Source organism: Heliconius melpomene, chromosome 1, assembly GCF_056956725.1.
Source record: "Heliconius melpomene rosina isolate 202511_hmr_F chromosome 1, ASM5695672v1, whole genome shotgun sequence".
NCBI classification, from domain to species: Eukaryota; Metazoa; Arthropoda; class Insecta; order Lepidoptera; family Nymphalidae; genus Heliconius; species Heliconius melpomene.
Window position 1 is genome coordinate 7,083,180 of NC_140389.1, and position 20,205 is coordinate 7,103,384.

General features: G+C 32.5%; 1 protein-coding gene across 2 annotated transcripts in view; it reads left to right on the top strand.

The window, feature by feature from the left end:
• LOC146541133 (uncharacterized) overlaps positions 1-20,205 on the top strand; it is a 209,584-nt gene that overhangs the window by 172,748 nt on the left and 16,631 nt on the right. For both annotated transcript variants that reach the window (XM_085195156.1, XM_085195165.1), the window contains 2 exons: positions 5,218-5,477; positions 15,536-15,730. In XM_085195156.1, the coding sequence (XP_085051282.1) occupies positions 5,218-5,477; positions 15,536-15,730 (455 nt within the window). The remainder of the gene's footprint in view (positions 1-5,217; positions 5,478-15,535; positions 15,731-20,205) is intronic.

The following is a 20,205-nucleotide window of genomic DNA, read 5'->3' on the forward strand; positions in this document are numbered from 1 at the left end:
TATTTTTCATTTAATATTATTTAATAGCTTATTAGTGTCTGATTCTTGAATATAGGTACTCGTATGAGAATTATATAAGAGGTTTGAAAGCGAATTATTTTGTAAACTTATTGAAAATTATTTGCCCAATTGGAATATGATTCAATTACGTAATAATTCAATTAAAAGTGATCAATGCTAACTCGGGGAAACTCCTAATTTACAGGCAAAGTAGTGTCTTAACACTTAGTTTTTTCGTTTTGATTTTCTTATGAAAGTCCTACATATCTTAATATACGGGAAGTTATCCAAAATATAATAGAGAAAACTGCACTCAAATTGGTTTAAACGTTACTGGTTGTGATTAGAGACCACAAACGACAATACAACAGACAAATACACAATAAAAACATAATTTTGGCTTTTATTACAATTAACAAATGCTCCCAATAGCAATTTTTCTCATAATATAGAAAACAAAAAAAACATATACCTAGTGCTTTTAATAGATTTTGTAACACAGACATACATACATGACTTAAAGATAAAAAAGGCCAAGAGATTTAAAACAATATAAAACAAAGAAAAAGTAAAAAATATGGTCAAAATTAGTTTTATACAGCCAATTAGTGTTAAGTTGTATTGAATGTACAATTGCTGTATTATAACAGGTATTATAAACCGCTTTTATTTTTACACTTTTACGACGCCGGTTAGGCTTTGAAGTACCGACGGACCTAAGGTTTGTGGACTTGATGTTTTCCTTGATTTTGATGGTTTATTTGGTTATTTTTGGTCTTTTTTTCTTTTGGTATATTAAATCTTCCATAGAAAGCAGAGAAGTAATCTCTTTTTTTGCAAGGTAGGTATAGGGACCCTATTATTAAGATATTCCATTCTCACTTTTCGTTTTGAGTGGCGGAACACAACGTCGCGCTTTGTCTTGCCGATAGGAAAATAATTAACAGGTATTTATAACACATATAATTATATATTCTTTATTGCACATATAAGAAAATAGTAAAAACAGTTGAAAAATTATGTTTACAATGGCGGGCTTATTTCTGAAAGAATCTCTTCCAGCCACCTATGGACACTTCCACTCATCCACTGATGAGTGCCAAACAGCGGAATTAAACAAAAAAATTAAAATATCAAAAAAATACTAAATTAACTAATCCATTATATATGTAAGGAATATTTTAGGTACATTTCTTATACTTACAACTATATACTGTTAGTGGGAACCAAACCTATGACCGTCATAGCAATCAAACTCATATTATGATACATTAGGCAATCATTTTTGACACATGGCGTCAACTAATTAGTACCTTATTGGTCAATTACATGAGCAGGTCATTGAAGCTGTGGTGTTAAAACACTCTTTTAGTGTTCACCGACGTGCGTATGCGCATATAATTAACAATGTTTTCTATTTATTTTACTTACGGGTTGATGATTGAGAGGTACACTTTTTTACAGATAATTAAAAAAACATAATAACCTTAAACTTAGCGACTGTTATGCGTCGGTTGTGGGTTCGATTCCCACTCGGGGAATGAGTTATTCTCATTTTCTCGCTCTGGTAAGAAGTCGTTCTAATTAGATAATAATTGGATACCTATACCTCTGATAAAATTACACTGATAGAGAAATTATTTCAACAATAAAAGTTACATTTGTAAAACTTATTCGAAACCAATTTCTAGTTAGATTTTTTATTTTATATACATTTTTTAATACAAGTTAACCTAGAAGTCACCTAACAAGGAACCCTAAAACCCACTAACTCAGTAAAATCACTAGCGGCGTGCAACACACAAAGCAGACGATGATCTACCTAACAGATGTGAATGAGTTAAACTAATAATGACAAAAAAATTACCAATCTCATATTACCAGTGGTATTTCGAAGTTGCTAAATAGTTAGACAAAGAAACGTCGGCGTCGTAGAATCAGTAAGGCAGTAGCTTGTTTGACAGTACCAGTACATGTTAGATATTTGTATAGTTGCTTAATATTTGTAACGATTTTCTAACATGTATTTGTATGGCCTTTTCGGAGTGACATGGCACTAGGTTTCTCTGCTTACAAATTAAAAGGGATAGTCGATAAGTCTAATTACATTTAGAATAGAGAAAAATACATAGGTAGCAAAATTTAAGTTAGAAGATAATGATTAGTTTAATAAAATACTTAAAAATTTATAAAAGTACTAATTTTACAGGAAAAAATCTAATAAGACTCTCATCTATGGGCTGGTGCACCTCAGTAGGTACCTTGAACCTTTTGATCGCATACAACGTAGATCCGTTCGAATCGTTAGGAACACAATAGACTATGGCAGGAATAATCTACTGGATATACCATAGAGAAAATAATGTCTTAACATTAAACCTAACCTGTGATGCGGAAAAAAATAAGAAATTGAAGGTAAATGATGACGAAATTTAATAGCAGGTGTTTCGTCTGATAAGATACAAGTGAATTATAAAGAAAAATATTCCGAATGTATTAATTAAATAAATATATCCAGTAATATTCGCGCCGTCAATACATACCTATATCATATATCAACATCGTTTCACTAGCTTTTGCACTAAGGAACGGACAAACATATATACACGCTAAAACATAACCCTCTTTTTGGGCTTCACCGCAGTCGGACAAAAATACCTATATAAGCCTCGAATTAAATTGACAACCACCACCACAACCACCCCATTGACTCAGAAACGTATATTCTGCTATACTGAATAGTAAATATCCTAGATATTATAACAAAACATCCCACCATATATCTGACGTCACTATACTATATAAATGTTTGTACAGGAGTTGACGGACTACTGTGAAATCGTTACGTGCCTTATTTCTTATAGAACAAACTATGGAGCTTTGTGCTTTAAGAGCTTTTGACTATATTTATCGTCTTTGTATAGGGTTCCTTTGGATTATAAATCATTAAAATAGTTATTTACTAAAAAAGCAGCTTCACTTGTAGATTTTTAAATTGTGCTATTAAAATATAGTAATGAAACCGTGGTGGCGCAGAAACGTAGAGTCTGACTGTAAATAAGATGGTAGGTTCGATACCCATTCGGAGGATTGAATTATTTTCATTTGAAAGTGTGGTCAAAGTGTAGGAACACTTTTCAAACGATATATGTCGATACTTACAGCTTGAATCATTTGCTAAGATTTTATTTATTCCAAACGTAACTTTCATGTAGGTATAACGTGAATGAATTTTTAAATTAAATGTAAAAATGTAAAAATATGTTATTTAATTAATAACGTTTCAAAAGTTACAATCTATTTATAATTTTAAACAAAAATTCGACCTTAAATGTTTTAAAATTAGAGCTTAGAACTATCTAAATGTCTTCATTACCTGTTGTAAAATAAGCGTAAGGGATTTTAAAACAAAAATAATCAATAACTTCCTTAGTAAATACATATATCTATCTAAGTAGAGGCATATGTTATACGGAATCAGGCATAGCTATGTAACCCACCATCCCATTTAAAATAACAGGAGGCAGGTGACAAATATTGACATATTGGGTGAACAAACAAGGTACCTTTTTGACCCAAATACATTATTCTTGGAAGAGTAAGACGGGGAGTCGACATACATTTTTGTAAGAAAGCTTTTACAAAACTAGGATACGTATTTTATTTTGAATTTGAAAAATTAAAGTAAATTTTAGTAATGGAGATTTTTAAAAAAAATACATTTCAGAAATAATTTTACTTCATTTCTTATATTATTATGAGGCAATATATTCAAACATGTGGGGCAGCGGCAGTCTGACTGCAAACGCGGTGGTGGGATCGAATACCACTCGAGAAAAAGTATTATCACTACTTTGAGGCAGCTTTGAGCTCTTGATAATTTATAGCTCAAATACGTGCGAAAAAATAAAAACAAATAAATTATTTAAGTTCACCTATATTATAGCATACATTTAAATTCACCTTCAATTCGCAACAAATCAGTAATTCCGTATAACCTGAACTACAATTCATTAAATACCTACATACATTAGTTATTTTAACCGCTCGTTCTACCAATTACAGTAGGAACCACAACTTCAATCAAAACCGCGTACCGCTAATAGGTTAGGGAAACCATTTAGGAAATTAGACATATATACGAGTATGTGTTTATACGAATTAAATGAAAATTAAACGTAACTAAATGTACGGATTCCATATATCCCCTGAGATGTAATAAAAGATTTATTATGTTGACATAGGGGTTAGTTGTTTGGTTAATTTTAACTGACGGTTAAAGCTTGGGTCTTAATAATGTGAGCTTTACGTTTCTTATCATATAGCGGCGTAGGCAGAGAAACCTAGTGTACACTTAACACTCGATTCCTTATTACTTCTTACGAGTGTTCCAATTTCATCATCAGACCAGCTCGATTGCAAGCTTTCGTGATGATACAACAATTAAAAATGCATGTAATTCGGATTCTTAGATTTTATTACATATTTACAGCTCGATCTAATAATACAAAGAAAAGCGTATTAATTAACACCGCACATAGCAGGGTAAGCAGAAGGAATCTGGCGTTATGACTAAAGACACTCCTATGACCGTTTCCATTGTTGAGATATTGCATGTTGAGTGGCGGAACTCAACGCCGCCTTCGTCACCAGAGAGAAAAAGTATTAAACATTATATAATAAGAAATGAAAATATTACCATTTCTCCTCCAATTAAATTACACTTGACAGCCAAAAAATCTTAGGACTTTTCACTTAGTAAGATTAGCCAAGGTGAAGTCATTAGGGTAGCTCCGACCAATGGGAAACAAGTATTGGCCCCGTGTCATAAGCAGCCAATTTGTAACGAACCCCCCCTAATGCGTATGATATTAAAATATTTTCCACTTTTATGATCACAGTAATTGTCGTTCGTTCATATTAAAAGTCGCTGTACGCACGTGTTTGCAACAACAATGTACTGGGAGCAGGTTTAAAAATGGTTTTTTTATTGAGTTTTTAGGATTATATTCTAGTTAATAATTGAAAAGTAGTAAAAGATGTTTATTATTTAATTATTTTTGTAAATGAGGCCACTGTAACTATGATATATTAGCGCGGCGTTAATTTGAGCAATGGAAAAGGCGAAAAGAGAAACAAACATTGAATTAATATCTTCTCTACGCATTAAGGTAAATATTAATATAAAAATAAACTTAAAAATCCCTTTCTTTATAGTGCCGCTGGTGCGATGTGCGACAGAACGGGCTACGGCAGCGCTATGGGCCATTTTCCCATGGGCCACATGTCAGCTATGGGGGCTATAGGCACTATGGGCGCGATTTCCGCCATGAATGGACAATCCCATCAGAAAAAATCTCAAGAAGAACATATAAAACGACCTATGAACGCTTTCATGGTATGGTCGAGGCTGCAAAGGCGGAAAATTGCACAGGATAACCCGAAGATGCATAATTCGGAGATATCTAAACGTTTGGGTAAGTTTTATGAAATATTAAGTTTTAGATTTTTTTTTTATTTCGTAGGTATTTTCAAAATAGGAGTTTTTTTTATATTGGGTCATTTTATTGAGTCCTGTTAACTAAAAAAATTAACTAACAATTATTGTCAACTTGTACCATACAGTTTTAATAATACTAGAGGATCCTTCTAATTGTACAATACACGTTGCCATAGCAACGTGTATGTCACTTTATAGGAAAGTGCCTATTTAATGTTAGTTAATTTTAGTTAATGTTTTTTTTATATATTCTATAAAAAATATATATTAGAATTCTGCATTCCTTTACATAAACTATAATAGAAGTCCCTAATTTCATATTCCTCTATTAACACAATTTTACTAAAAAACGGTAGGGACAACGTATTTCATTTAGAAAAAAAAACAGAACAAACAATATTAAAATTATATTATTATTTCAACCATTTGCATCATTCTCGAACTTAAATTTAATATAAAAAAATCGTGTTTACCTCATAACGAACTGGCCGCTAGTTTCGTTTTCGCTATTTCGTCCTTTAAGTTATTTAACGCTTTTGAAACTAACTATTGTCGGTGGTGACATCACGTCGAGGCCACAATTTTAACAATTTGATCAAATACTTTGTTATCATTATCAATTTTCAAGCGACGACACTACGTAGCGCAGCTAGAGATCCACTTGACTGTAAATACGATGGGGTGATCCCAATTGAAAGTGAGAAAACAGAGTTTTTTAATATATAATCTCTCTCTTTAATCAATGGAATAAGGAAAGATACAAAAGGAAAGTCAATTGAGCATGACTTCTTGTAGCTTCTTGGTAGGCAGAAGGAACTTGGTGTTTAGACTCATAATTTATGGTTCATTCCTCTGAGTGGAAATCGAATCCTCAACCGTCGATTCTTCAATCAGTCGCTGTGCCGTTTGAAAATATTTATAGATTGGCTTAATTTAACCCAACAATAGTTGGTGCGTACTCAATGAAAGCTTCATTTTGATTGCAAATTGATCATTCACATCTCACCTTTGTCCTACAGGGCCTCGAGTTTAATCCTTTAATAATAGTAATGTAAATTAAGTTTTGTCGTCTGTTATTTGTCATATTCGATCAATATATTCAAACTATTCTTAACACTAGCTTCCTTCTGTCTTCTATGCTATAATCGAGACACAGCATGAACCAATAAAAAAAATATTAGCAATTCCACTGACCTTCAAATGTCTGAATGGATGTTAAAAATACAGTAGATAGATACATATATACACTATATAATAGACAATTTTCTTGCAAAGTCGTGCTGTAAATGCACACAAAAAAGTTTGTTGGCAACAAAAAAACGACGCAATCAACCGGCAGAAGCGTCACAGCGGGGTAGCGGCCACCGAATTAATCAACGGCCAAAAGTAAGCAAAATCCTGTCTAACAGGATTTTTTAAAAATATTCAGAAAAGGGAAGGACAGGAGCGGAAGAGTATGGAAAAATAAAACCTGCCGTTCGCCATTCTGCCGGTGATGGCGAGAGGAAACTCTATTTTTTTTTTCGTCTTTTTTCTTTTTTTTGGTTATTTTTCTTTAGTGTATTTGTGTTTAGATTTATGATTTAGCTTTTGTATCTAAAATTTGTTTGGTATAGATGTATATTTGCAAGTAATTTTTAATCTAAGTTGTTTATTTATTTCACAATTTTGTGATAATTGATAATATTAGAACAAATAAATTAATCTCAAGAAAGGAAAAGGTGACAAGTTCAATATATGCAGAAGGCGAAGTATATAAGAAAAAATATTAAAATTACTTCATATTTAAAATTTTAAAATATCATAGTATCAGGGAGCTCTAAAATCCAATAAAAAAATATTCAGGAAAATTAAAAAGAAATCAAATTAAACAGTCATCCTAAAAATTATTACTCAAAATTTTATTAGCACCGAACAAAAACAATACAAAAAAGCTACCTACCTTTTATTTACTACCATAGACACATCTTTGCAACTGTAGTTGAGGTATTGTGTTTCTAACGAACGAAGTTGGGGCGAAAGGTATATTGTCTCTTTCAAACATCGCATGTTTTATGCATACAATGTCTTTTGGTTGAATGGGGACGGTTGTTGGCAGAAATTACTGTCTACTGAAAGGGGGGATGTCCTATATAGGGTTTTTTGGTAAATATACCTTTTGAAATATCCTTTAGTTTTACGTCCAGCTGAGTAAAATATTTCTTTTTGATGTATTTTAAAGTCGATCGTGGCGCAGGAGTGGGACAGGTTGTGGGTTTGATTTCCTCTTGAGAAAATGAAAAACGCGGTGCTGAGTTCCGCCACTTAACATGCAATGCCTTCAGAATTCAGTGGTAAGTAGAGAAGGGTAGTGTCTTAATGGAAACGTAGTGTCTTAATATTAGGTTCCCCCTAATTCCCTCTGCCTACCCTACTATGTGCGGGATACACCGTGAAACAAAAGAAAAAGCTTTTTTATCAAAGTATCACCATCGTGGTGGACAATGTTGGACTCTAAACTTGAAAACTTCGATATAATTTCATAGAAGTGCCACAGTTGGTTTAAAAAAATAACTCATTTCTTTTTTATACTTATATAATTTTTATTTTATCGACAGATGCCATTTGTAAACATTGCTACTATTACTTCTATAATGTGTATAGCTAAAACCTCCCGATATGAACTTTATTATATATTCTCCCTAATACAAACCTACTTTCTCCGTTCACATTCAGCTAACTTTCTACTGTAGGTACTATAATAATATTATAATTATAATATAATTAAAAACAAATTTTTACTAAAACCCCCCATTTTAGAAACTAATACCATCAACAATAAAAAGCACAGATGTCACTCCGCGCAAATAATTTCATTACACGAACTCGACATATAGTTGAATACCTGTCGATTGTCGATATAAAGGTCATTGTTTATTGGCATTAATAAATTGCTCACAAAACGCGTTTTGTTTACGAAACCAATTGCAATCGTAATGTACTGTACGAGTAGGTTCTGTCGCCCAACAAATGTCGATAGTACAAAGGTATTGAATTCAAAGCCGTATCTTTTTACTGAATGCAACTCAGGGACGGTTGGAATGGTAAATATTTTTTTAGTTTTGTTTTTTTAAATCTGACTGACAACATATACAATTTCATAGTATATGTTTAACTGGACATTATTACGGGACGGTTGAGATACCTTTGTTTAAATAATAGTTAAGAAAAGAAAATAAATAAGTTCTTCTTCTTATTCAATCCTATGGATTAAATCTTGTGTTTGAAAAAAAATGGAATGATGTAGATACTTATCTATAATATTTACGTAAAAAATTAAAGACAGCTGTTCACTGCACTAATCGACTAACTGTGTCGGTCACTTAAAAGTTGTAACAATTTTTACTTTTTTTTATAAAATTTATATAGTTTTAGATGCAAGCTTTACCTTTATTTATGCATCAAATAAAAATAATAAGAAAAAATAAATAAAAAAAAACCTCGAATTAAAAACGTTAAAACCGTGTGTATCATGTTTCCATCGCTGTCTGTTGCATTTGCCTTACCTCAATTGTACTGCCAACTGTTAGGGGCGTCTCGTAGTTAATATTAATTAAGGCGAGGGCGGCGATTGTAGTTCGTGTAATTGCTTTTCATTTATCGACGCCGGCAACCCTTACGCGAGATATATCGCGTTTATAGTCAGATTAATCAAAGTATATGTTCTTCGAGTAGAGTCATAATCTTTCTTGTAAGTAGGTATATAATAGAAAAGAAATGAAAATTCGGGATATGTTCTTTCTAGTCCAATAAAGAAAGAGACCATCGCGACGGTTGTGGTTTCTCTTCCCATTCCTGGAAACGATTTTTTTTAATTACTGCTTTCATATTATTCTATTGGCTTTCTGAACACACAATATATAGTCTAGTTAGTATAGCGTAGAACAGAGTGTCTTAACGCTTATTTTCTCTGTTTCCTCTTTTTAAAATTAACAAAAATTATATTACCATAAATAGAATTTGAATCGACAACCTTCATACTCTATATACATTAAAACATTCACTTTTAATATATCCCCAAGATTGCTTCACAAACCCAAATTACTCCGGACCAGTTGCCAGCACATGTCGAATTCCAATTTACTTCGATTTTCCTCGCCCGCCTATGTACCTACTATCATTTTTTGTTTCGAGCGCTCCCGTTTTTTCTATTCCGTAATTAAACCCCACTTCTTTGGCCATTGGCTATGATTCAATATGGTATACGGGCATACCCAATAGCGTCTCCGTGTATAATTCTATAAAGGAACCCATGGTTCTCTCTAAACTAAAGTTAATTTTTTTCAACAAAATAACTATGTATTGTATGGAAGGAATCTATTAAACCAGCTATAGTGGTTCAGCTTTTTGTACTGGACGGAGAGCTTTTAATAATTGAACTTTTATTTCGGTAACTGATACTGAATCGTTTTGTGAGGTATTCTCGTATGGTTCAATTATTTTGCTTTAAATTTAAACTAACTAGGTAATATATATAAAAACTGTTTGATAACAGTAACTTTGATTTCTTTTTATAGAAAAAAATGTTTAGTTAATTTAGGCTGATTTCACGCTATATTGTAAATGTTATTATAGGATTGATTTCGAAGTTACATTTTTGACACTTTAATTATGTTTCACGCTCGATCCCGCACATAGTAGGGTGGGCAGAGGACACCTGGGAACCTAGTGTTATTACAATCTATTTCCATTAAGATATGTCAGCCGAATTCTTGAGGCATTTCGGGTTGAGTGGCAGAACTCAACGCTGCATTTTACCTCGATACCAGAGCGATTAATTGAAAATATGTAATTTCTTCTAGCATTAAAGTGTTGTAATGCTTATTAAACTATGATAAAAAGTTAAAAAAATATTTGACAGAATAATGAATACTTCTGAAGCCATTCCATGCCCACTAAGATAAGAATGGAAAGATAACTCATAAGCGCATCTTCTTTCTTAACGAAATTTACAGATATAAAATGGAAATTTGTTTCAAAAACGCATTATATATACCAAATTTTCAAATTTTCTTTTGGTAATATTTATAACAGATAGTAAAGTAAGTAGGTATTTTTTAAGTAAATATTCAACAGATTTATTAAAAAATTAAAAAATAGATTTGTCAATTGTGTTCAGACAAAATAAAAAGGTAATTTAACTGCACGAAGCAAGCATTGCAACAAAACACTATGGTCTTCATTCGTCAACGAAGTTAAAGTTGGAAATGACATCGTTTTCACTTTACTTGTCAAGTAAGTTATGAGTAAATAGTGTAGTGGGAAAAAGGCAGACCCTGGAAATAGCCGGGATTAATGCCAGGAGGAAGAAGAGTGTAGTGGGAAAAATAATACTTTTGCTTTTGTATATTATTATTTAATATTATTACTCAGTTTCTTGTTTCGGCGTTAAAAAATCACAATCCTTGTATTATATCTCTCATTTGGAGTAACTATGTATTTGCAGTTTTAGAAATATTGCGAAAGACGCAATTAAATATTCCTAAATAATTTTTCCGCATTTATAAATTTAACTTAACTTGTTTGTTTTATTTTTTGAATTATAATTAAATAATTCTAGCAACAAATTAACCATATCGCCTATTATATACAGTGCCGTATACAAAAGCCAGATGAGAAAAACCACTTTTTTTGTAAAAGCCCGGTGTTGAGTATCGCCTATCAACGCGCAATACATCACAGAACAGAATTCGGCGGAAAATAAGCATATGATGCTATTTCTAAAAATAAAAACCTTAAATAACTAATTAAAATTGAAATACATAAAAACTATAATAATTACCAAAAAAAAAAACAAATCTTGATACCACTTCCACCAGCTATCTACTCTGCCCGCAGTAGCTACGACGTGAACGTGGGGAGGCTTATCACGTCGGCGCAGGCTGTCAGGGGCAGGCTACAAAAATACTGTTGTTACCTTATTGTTGTTAAAAGGGCCGCTTGTTTGCCCTTGTTTAATTACTACAGCCTTTTGTCCCGGTCCACATTGAGAGTGCATTGTGTTATTTAGTTTATGTTTTAACTTAAAATTACAAGTGAAATTGTTTTTAATGGAAAACTTTTTCATTATTTTCATTATAGGTATTATGTTAGAAAATTGGATAGAAAGAGCGAAAGGAGTGTTTTTACGCTACATTGTCTCTATCTGTCCCGCTATGTGCGGGATACAACGTAAATAAAAAAAGAAAAGTGACTAAATACGATGGATGCGTCCTCAAATACCTCTAAAGATATCGCAAGGATCGCCTATTAAAGATAATAGGAATAATAGGAACCTATGGAAAGGGGAGAATAGTCAGAGAATAGTCAGAGAGAGACAAAGTCACTGGATTTTTGATCTGAAATTGTTTCCGGATTGTTCTACAGAATTAAAAACTAATTTACAACTTGTAATAGATTTTAGATTCTGAAATCGATATCTCATTAATCATTAAATGTCTCAAAAGCCTGTGAAGAGATTTATCACGTTATTCTTTTGCTGAAATTTATTATAGAAAGGTCATCAAACTTACTTCTAAATTAATGTTAGAAATAACAGATATTTGTAAAATATTTAAAGGAAAACCTATAATTTAACATCACATGATATCTATTCATCAGTTTCATAATAAACACGTTATATAAACTTATTTAAACAATAAGCATCTGAAGTTTCCATGGAGTCATCAGCCTGGGTGTAGGGCAGTGCCTTTCATTGATAGTAGAATACTCAGCTTTTGTGTTTGCTTTGTTTGTTTGTTATATTGTTGTGTTGTACTTGAATTTAAGATCTAGATTTTGAATTATAATTTAGTTATTGTTGTAAATAAATTTCTTATTAGTTTATTTCTAAATTAGTCTATTTTGTTTATAAGTAGACTGCTTTTAGCAATCTACGATATTACATTTGTATAATTTTTTAAGCTTTCTTTTTTATCTGTACCAATAGAACAGAAAAGAATAGTTTATATATCTACCACAGAATAATCAAATACACAAAATCCATTCCCCCAATACATTACAAAATTGAATTAACGAAATCAACTAAGCAAATAGGCGGCAACGACGACAACACCAAAAAAAAAATCTATTAAACATTTAATAAAATCATGACCCAAATAACGTCTTAACATTTCAATTTTCCGGACGAAAGGGTGGTAAGTCTTTGTCAAGGGGGGAACCCCCCCATTGTAAGGCACACAAGCTTTCAGCGTAATGAAGAGCATTTTCGTCCGATTCCGAACACAATGGACGTTTTAATACAAGAGAGAGGAAACTCTTTTGTCGCGCACGCCATTGTCGCTCAGTGAGTATGTTACATACGTTTTTTTTTGTCTCGCGTTTTTGTTTGTACGATTGTTGTACAATGTGATGTAAAACATGGATCTTGATGTGTTGTAATGGAAATGGCACACTTATGCGAGTATTATAGATGGAACGCTCGCTCTCTTGTCTTTGTTTTAGTGGAATTTTCCTTCTGTTTTTACTTTTGGTTGTTTGTCTTCTGTTCTTGTCCCTGGTTAGATTAATGTGGTTGTTTTGGTAATGAGTTCAAAACTAAGGGATTTGTGGTTGTTCAGCTGTTTATAGAATAACATGAGCTATATAGGTATAACATAAAATATTTTATAAATTATTGTATTTATTGAAATAATTTTAAAATTATAAATTGACTTGCACCTTTTTTCCAGTAGGTAATACTCAATTATACCTCATAACACAATGAGAATGAGTGAAACATTTTTTTTACACTACAATTTTGCTATTAAATCTAAATTAAATTAATTTTCTTTTATGAATTTCATTTTCGCATAGAACACAAACTAACGACTCCCAAATACTTATGTCTATTTATTGATATCTTCCGTTATCAAGTGACTGACAGGTGTATGACTAGAGTAAGAAATTTTTTTTTTTCCTATTTTGGAGATCCTATATAATTCCTTGGGGATTGTAGGGGAGCACTAAGAAAGAATATACCGAAATTCTTATAGGAACGAGAAAAAACAGAATTTTAATTTTAGGTAAACAAAGTTGCGGGCAAATTGTATGAGTACTTATATAATAAAAATCCTTTTAGTAACATCACATCTCACCTACATAATACTTAGAAATTCAATTTCAAACAATAATGAATAAAAACAGAAATAAATATAATAAATTATAATAATCATTAATACATATTGCATAAGACCATACCCCCAAACTAACTATTGTATAAGAGGTGGGATGTAGGAAATAATTACTGTAGAGTGGCAACACTCGACACGTGCAATGTATAATTGTTAATTAAATTAAAAATATTTGTAGCTTTGAGCTTTGAGTTTATATTGGATAGGTCGAGTGTGTACGTACGTAAGCTGGTTATAAAGAAAGGTATGTGGGCAGAATAGTTTTAATATTTTGACTTATTTAGAGGTGTTTTTTTTTTATTTCTATGAAAGTATCATATTTTTTACTATTATATATATGCCATATACCTACTCGTATATTAGAATAGGCACCGCTTAGTGTTTTTCTATCTTAACCATCTATTTTGGGAAGTCTCGGGGTTTGTGACTGAAATCAACGCTTTGCAAAAATCGTGATCAAATTTACAAGTTTGATTGGCTTAAATATTAAAGAAAAAAATTGTAATTTTTTTATAGATTCAATATTTTAAGCTCTTCGTAGAATATGCCCAATACAATTGATAATAGTAAAATATGGTTATCCAAAAAAATATTTTAAAATTCCCCATCAATATTTCCCCAAACACAACAAAACTTTAAAGGAAATTACAAAATCGTATCAGTATCACCGCGACAGATCCTATAATAAGTAGACGATTCTTATCCAACAAAGGCGACTGTCTCCCCAACGAATAATGAAAACGGGAAAAACTTGTGTAGCGGAATGAAAAGCGCAAATTCGTCATTAGGCGGTACCTACCTACTCCATACCTACCTACCTACAGTATAACCTACCTACTATATACCTACCTAGCTTTATATATATTTATATATTTCACTCCGTTGGAATTTTGGTATGCGAGAACGGGACGAAAGTTCCCAGTGGCTTTCAATGTACCTACATTGTTTTCTCTTTTATAGTCGGATGATTCAGAATTGTCTTGCCTTTTTGAATGGCCGGTGGCGCCCCTCCACGCCGTGAATACTGCCTTCCATAAAGCGGGCGGACAAAAGGGTTGCCTCTTGAATCGACTGGGAGACAAGTCGCTCGTTTCGATTATATTGTATCGATCAATGGCATTGTTTTCACCAATGAGGAATGGTTAGGGCAAATTACTTTTCTGCATTTTGTTGGAATGTTATTAATAGTTGAGAGTTTGGTTTTTCATGAGTTGGAGATTTTGGATTTTCTGTTGATTTTGGTTATGAACGAAAGTTTTATTGGATAAGTGGTGACCAATTTCGTGATTACAGTGTAATAGAAATTTGATGGCTGATAATTTAATTTTCATAACATTTTATTCATAGTCGAAACTCATTAAAACTTCAGCAGAGAGTAATAAAAGCGTAACAGACAGTCGACATACCTACTCGTCGACTAACATACCTATCATAAAAAAATATTACATATTTATAATATAGGCGACAAAACCACACAGATAGATTACGTGCCAAAAACACTACACTGGTTAGGTGTTTTATGAAGCTTAAACTAAACGTGTCTATTCATAAACTCATTATAATAAATATTTTTCAGAATTTTATATAGTTATTTTTAGCTGTGAAGTTATCTATCCCACATACAAGAGGGTAGGCAGAGGGAACATAGTGTCTCTCTGTTTTCCGCTTTAAGTCCAATATTCAAGAAATTGCGCTAGTCCTGTCAGGTATTAGAGCTGGAAATGAAAATGGAATGAAAATATAAATAATTAATTCCTCCGAAGGGCATTCGAACCTACAACCACCGCGGTTTCAATCAAGCACGTGTGCCATTTCGCTACGACGTTACTATTTTTTTTATTTTACCTATTTTATTGTACAATACTAAACAATCCTAAAATTACAGGGGCAGAATGGAAATTACTAACAGAGGATGAGAAGAGACCATTCATAGACGAAGCCAAGCGGCTGCGGGCTATGCATATGAAGGAGCACCCCGATTACAAATATAGGCCCAGACGGAAACCTAAGACGTTGAGGAAAGAGGGCTATCCGTACTCCATACCGTACCCGAGTGTGCCTATGGATGCTTTGAGAGCTGGTAAGTTTTTAGTTTCATAACTAGTACTATAGCCCGAAGTTATAGCCCGATTGCATGATCTATGAAAAGTAAACGTTTTTACCCGATTCGATTCCTACAATAAAAAACAAAACAATAAAAAAACTGAATTAAATCTCGGCTACTCTGGTAACGGTGTTAACTTCCTGTACTGAACAAGCAATGCGTCCAAAAGCTGGCGGAAAATAGGGTACGGTAATGTCTTAATCGTAACGTAGTGTCTTGACACTAGGTTCCCAAGTTCCCCCTACTGCGGGATACAACGTGAAACTAAAAACCCTGATTCAAATACAATGTGTCCACGCACGAATACAAAATCCTTGTAACCTATCATTAGATATCATAAAACAGTGGTTTCATTTTCATATGAAAAATACTTTTTAATATAGCACTCTTTGTCGCTCACAAATAGGCTTTCGTGGAATTTAACACACAAATAATGGAAAAGACGCTCTCAAGTCTGAGATCGATCTTGAGATGTCGTTTGAATTCATAGATATGTAATCATAAAATATAAAATGTTTAATTTGCCATATACATACACAGAGTAATCAGAGGGAATCTAGTGTTAAATCACTCCGTTCTCCATTTTTCGCCCAATATTCGAGACATTTAAAAATTTAACGCCGCGTATCTTGACATCACAGCGAGGAAAACAAATTATTTATTCCCCCAAAGGACCACGACCTTAAAATTCTAAAACACTAATAATAGAATATAATAAAAATACAAATTCGCTCATTAAAAATACTAAACCTCAGATTATTTACAATACGCAAATCCCACATTTCGGTGAAGTTGTAAAAAATTTTTTGTTAGTTTTAGTTTTTCTATGTTGTTTCTGAATTTTTTTCTGTTTGGAAGAATGCCAGATTTATTAAGGTTTTCCTGTTACGGATATCGTAAGCACAAAAGCTGTAAATCTTGCTACTAAGTTTGCGGTGAGTAATAAATTAATGTCTAACTTGGCTCTTCATAATTCCTCGGTAAAAAACATTATAAAATGTACTATGTAGTATAATGATTTCTTTGGTTTACGTGGTTATATCTTAAAAAACCTTTAAATTAGTATTAAAAACATCTTGAGATTTTCACAAAGGTGATTGGGAGGTGAAATGATCATTTTCATTTTTCCTCGCTCTGGTAACAACACAGATGACGCGTGAGGAACAGGAACAGAAGGCTTCCGAATATATATTTTAATTTAACTAAATACATAACAGTTTTTCTATTTGTAAAACTATTACTCTTAACTTCACGTTATATCACGCAGCAGCCGGGAAGAACCTTAGAACCTAGAAACACTCCGTTCCCTACTTTCCGCCGGATTCTTGAGGCATTGAATGTTGGGTGTCGAAACTTTGCGGTTTTCCTTAGATATCAGAGGAAATGATAGTATGAAATATTTAATTCAATAGAAATTTGCCAGCCCATGTAAAATATGCGAGTATAATAATAAATACGATTATTTTACTTCTTATAAAAAAAAACCATTCAAAAGCGTATTACAAAATACGTATCAAAAGATGCGACAAGCTCCAATGTCATCGATTCAAGCATAACGGTACTGATTATATAATAGCTGTGCTACGTTTGTAGCGTACTTGAATAGTAATTTTTTTTTTAGTTTTACGCTGTGTCACGCACATAGAACGATATGATATGCAGAGGGAACCTAGGAACCTAATGTTACAACATTTGTGTTTTCCATTTTCCGTTGAATTCTAAACTAAGGCCCCCGTGGTACAGGAGTACTACTAGCTAGCTACTGTAAACGCGACTATTGTGGGCTCGACTCCCACCCGGGGAAATGAAATAGTCAATATTTTTATTTCTTTATTTTATCACCCTAGCCGGTCCAAACCGCGGCGTTGAGTTCCGTCACTCAACACGCAATGCCCGGAGAACTCGGTGAAAAGTGACATGAAGCGTGAAACTAATAAATAAAATAAAATACGACAGCAAGAGTAACGTAAAAATATCGTAAATAGGTAAATTTATATTTAACATGGTTGAAGTTATCTATCGATTACAGAATGGTCGTGCCTCGTTTAATGATTTCCAATAAAAATGTATGTTATACGCTCATTTCTTCGTATATCATTTTAATATTTATAAGGAATATTTTCAATTTATGTTTCGTACTTATAAGAACGCCCACTCATAATTTTATTGTTAGAAAGTGCTACCACAAACTAATATTATTTCTGGCTCCAAGAGTACTCGGAACTACTAAACTCTTGCAGAACATTTTATAAGTGTAAATGTAAATTTCAATGGGAAATTTGTAATATCGAAATTAGTTTATAATTAAAAACCAATATTGAAATGTTTTTTGGCCAATAAAAAAATCTATTCTTAAATTCTTCTCATTAGAAGATTGTTCCAATGAACTTCGATTTTAAATTTCATTACAGCAATATCAATGTTCTGAAAACCAAACATTAAAACTAATGATTTCTTATAAATATATATATTTATATATATCTCCAGATCCTTTGACAACTAATTATATAAAAACATCTTAACTACACATTTCAAGTACTGGAAAGCAAGTAAAGAGAGCACTCCGGTCACTCGCCCCGCGACAAAAACGTTCATGGTCACGATTTTTTTCCGTGACTCTAAACTAAAGAATTGTAGACAAGTTGTAAAAAATCATCCACAATAAACTTTATTATTGTTGAAAAGGCAGGTTTTTTAATCGATGTAAGTATTTACTAATAGGCTTGTGTTACAGTGCGGTCAGCGAGTCGTGGACGCCTTGATGTTGGGCTCTTTTGAACTTCTGCGCATTGGTCACTCGAGACGTAATTATTTAACTGATAAAAAGTAAGAAACTTCTTAAAATCGAATTTGCGTAATCTTCTATAGCTAACTTTAGGGTGGCCACTACTCGTCGACCATACTGCACGTTCGCTATACGCCCTTGATAATTCAATGTATCGACCAATTTTTTTTTAAATCTAATATTGAAAACAAGCGAATCTACCATTCGGTAATTATTTAATCTATAAGAGAAAATTGTGGGTTTCATTTATATTATTTTCGTTTCTACAGTCTAGGGACCAAAAGCAGCGATATGTTCCGCCAGATTCACAAAATGTCTTAAAATAATAGTGAGCCAATAACTTGCCTAACCTGTTTTATTCATAGTAACAAAAATAAAATATAAGGTCTAGTGCGGCATTCAAGTCTAGTTCTACACGAATTCAAGAAATACCCAATTGGAAAATCTTTTTAAAGCTTGCAAAGTTTATGTTGTCATCTTTTTCATTTCTTCGACTATGGAGTCTCATCGTTCTCTAGAAAAGATTATCTAATAACGAAATGAAAAATAAACTAATATACGTTTCTTATTTTTCTTATATTGATTGTAGTTACAATGTACCTACGTATATAAAATGTATGTTTTGGCGTCCGTCTGTTTAATCGTAATGTAAATTTGAATATGACTACTTTTGCACGTGGCTTTGCCCCCATGAAAATATAGAATTTACTTAGTTTCATACTACAATATAGGTAATAAAGCCTACGGCGGTTCCTCGAAGAATTGACTAGTATAACTCAAAATGAGTTTTTAAATTCGTGCAATTAATTCTTGAGATTAGAACAATACACCAAACAAGCGTTTTACTTTTACAATAATAATATAGAAAGATGTATAGATTACCACGTGGCTGGTTTATATTTTGACACTTATTTTTTCTTGATTCCACATAGCATTTTAGTAATTTCTGTTTCTACGGTTTGGGAGACGATTCTCATTTACAGAAAAAAAACCTTATTGATATTAAAAGAAATGATAATACCATCTTACATCACAATTCAATTTCAAAAAAAAATTCACAACAACAACAAGATCAAACTAAAAGCCCCGAACCCTGACCCCTAAGCCTACACCAAAAGAAAAGAAAAAAAAAATGAAAAACGTAGTTTAAAACTACACTGTGTTTGACAGTTCTCGCTGTCAATGTGAGACATACAATAGGAAAACTAACCCTTGTACTGAGGGTGCGTCAAATTTCACTCCTAAGGTTATTATATTTATTGAAAGATCCCGTCCCGCTTTTTACATACGCATTATAGGGTTAGGTGGGGGCGGCTTGCGGCATTAGTAATGTTCTGTAAGTAATCGGGTCCGAAATTTAAAAACGTAGGAACAAAATACGTGAAATGGATGAAGCTTTCACGGTTTGTTGGTTTTTTAAGGAAATTTGTTGATGTAATGCCTATAATGGTTGAAATATGTAGGGTGTTCATAGACTCACTGGTTGTAAGTTCAATTCTTGTTCAGAGATATTTATAATATCTTTAATTCTCTACAATAGGAGTGAGTAAATGAGATTAGATCCTAAACGTATGTTAAAATATTACATAATACTATTTAACATAATTATAAAAAGGCAACTCCGGAAACTCCGTTCAGACATACATTGCGCTCAAATTTGTAACAT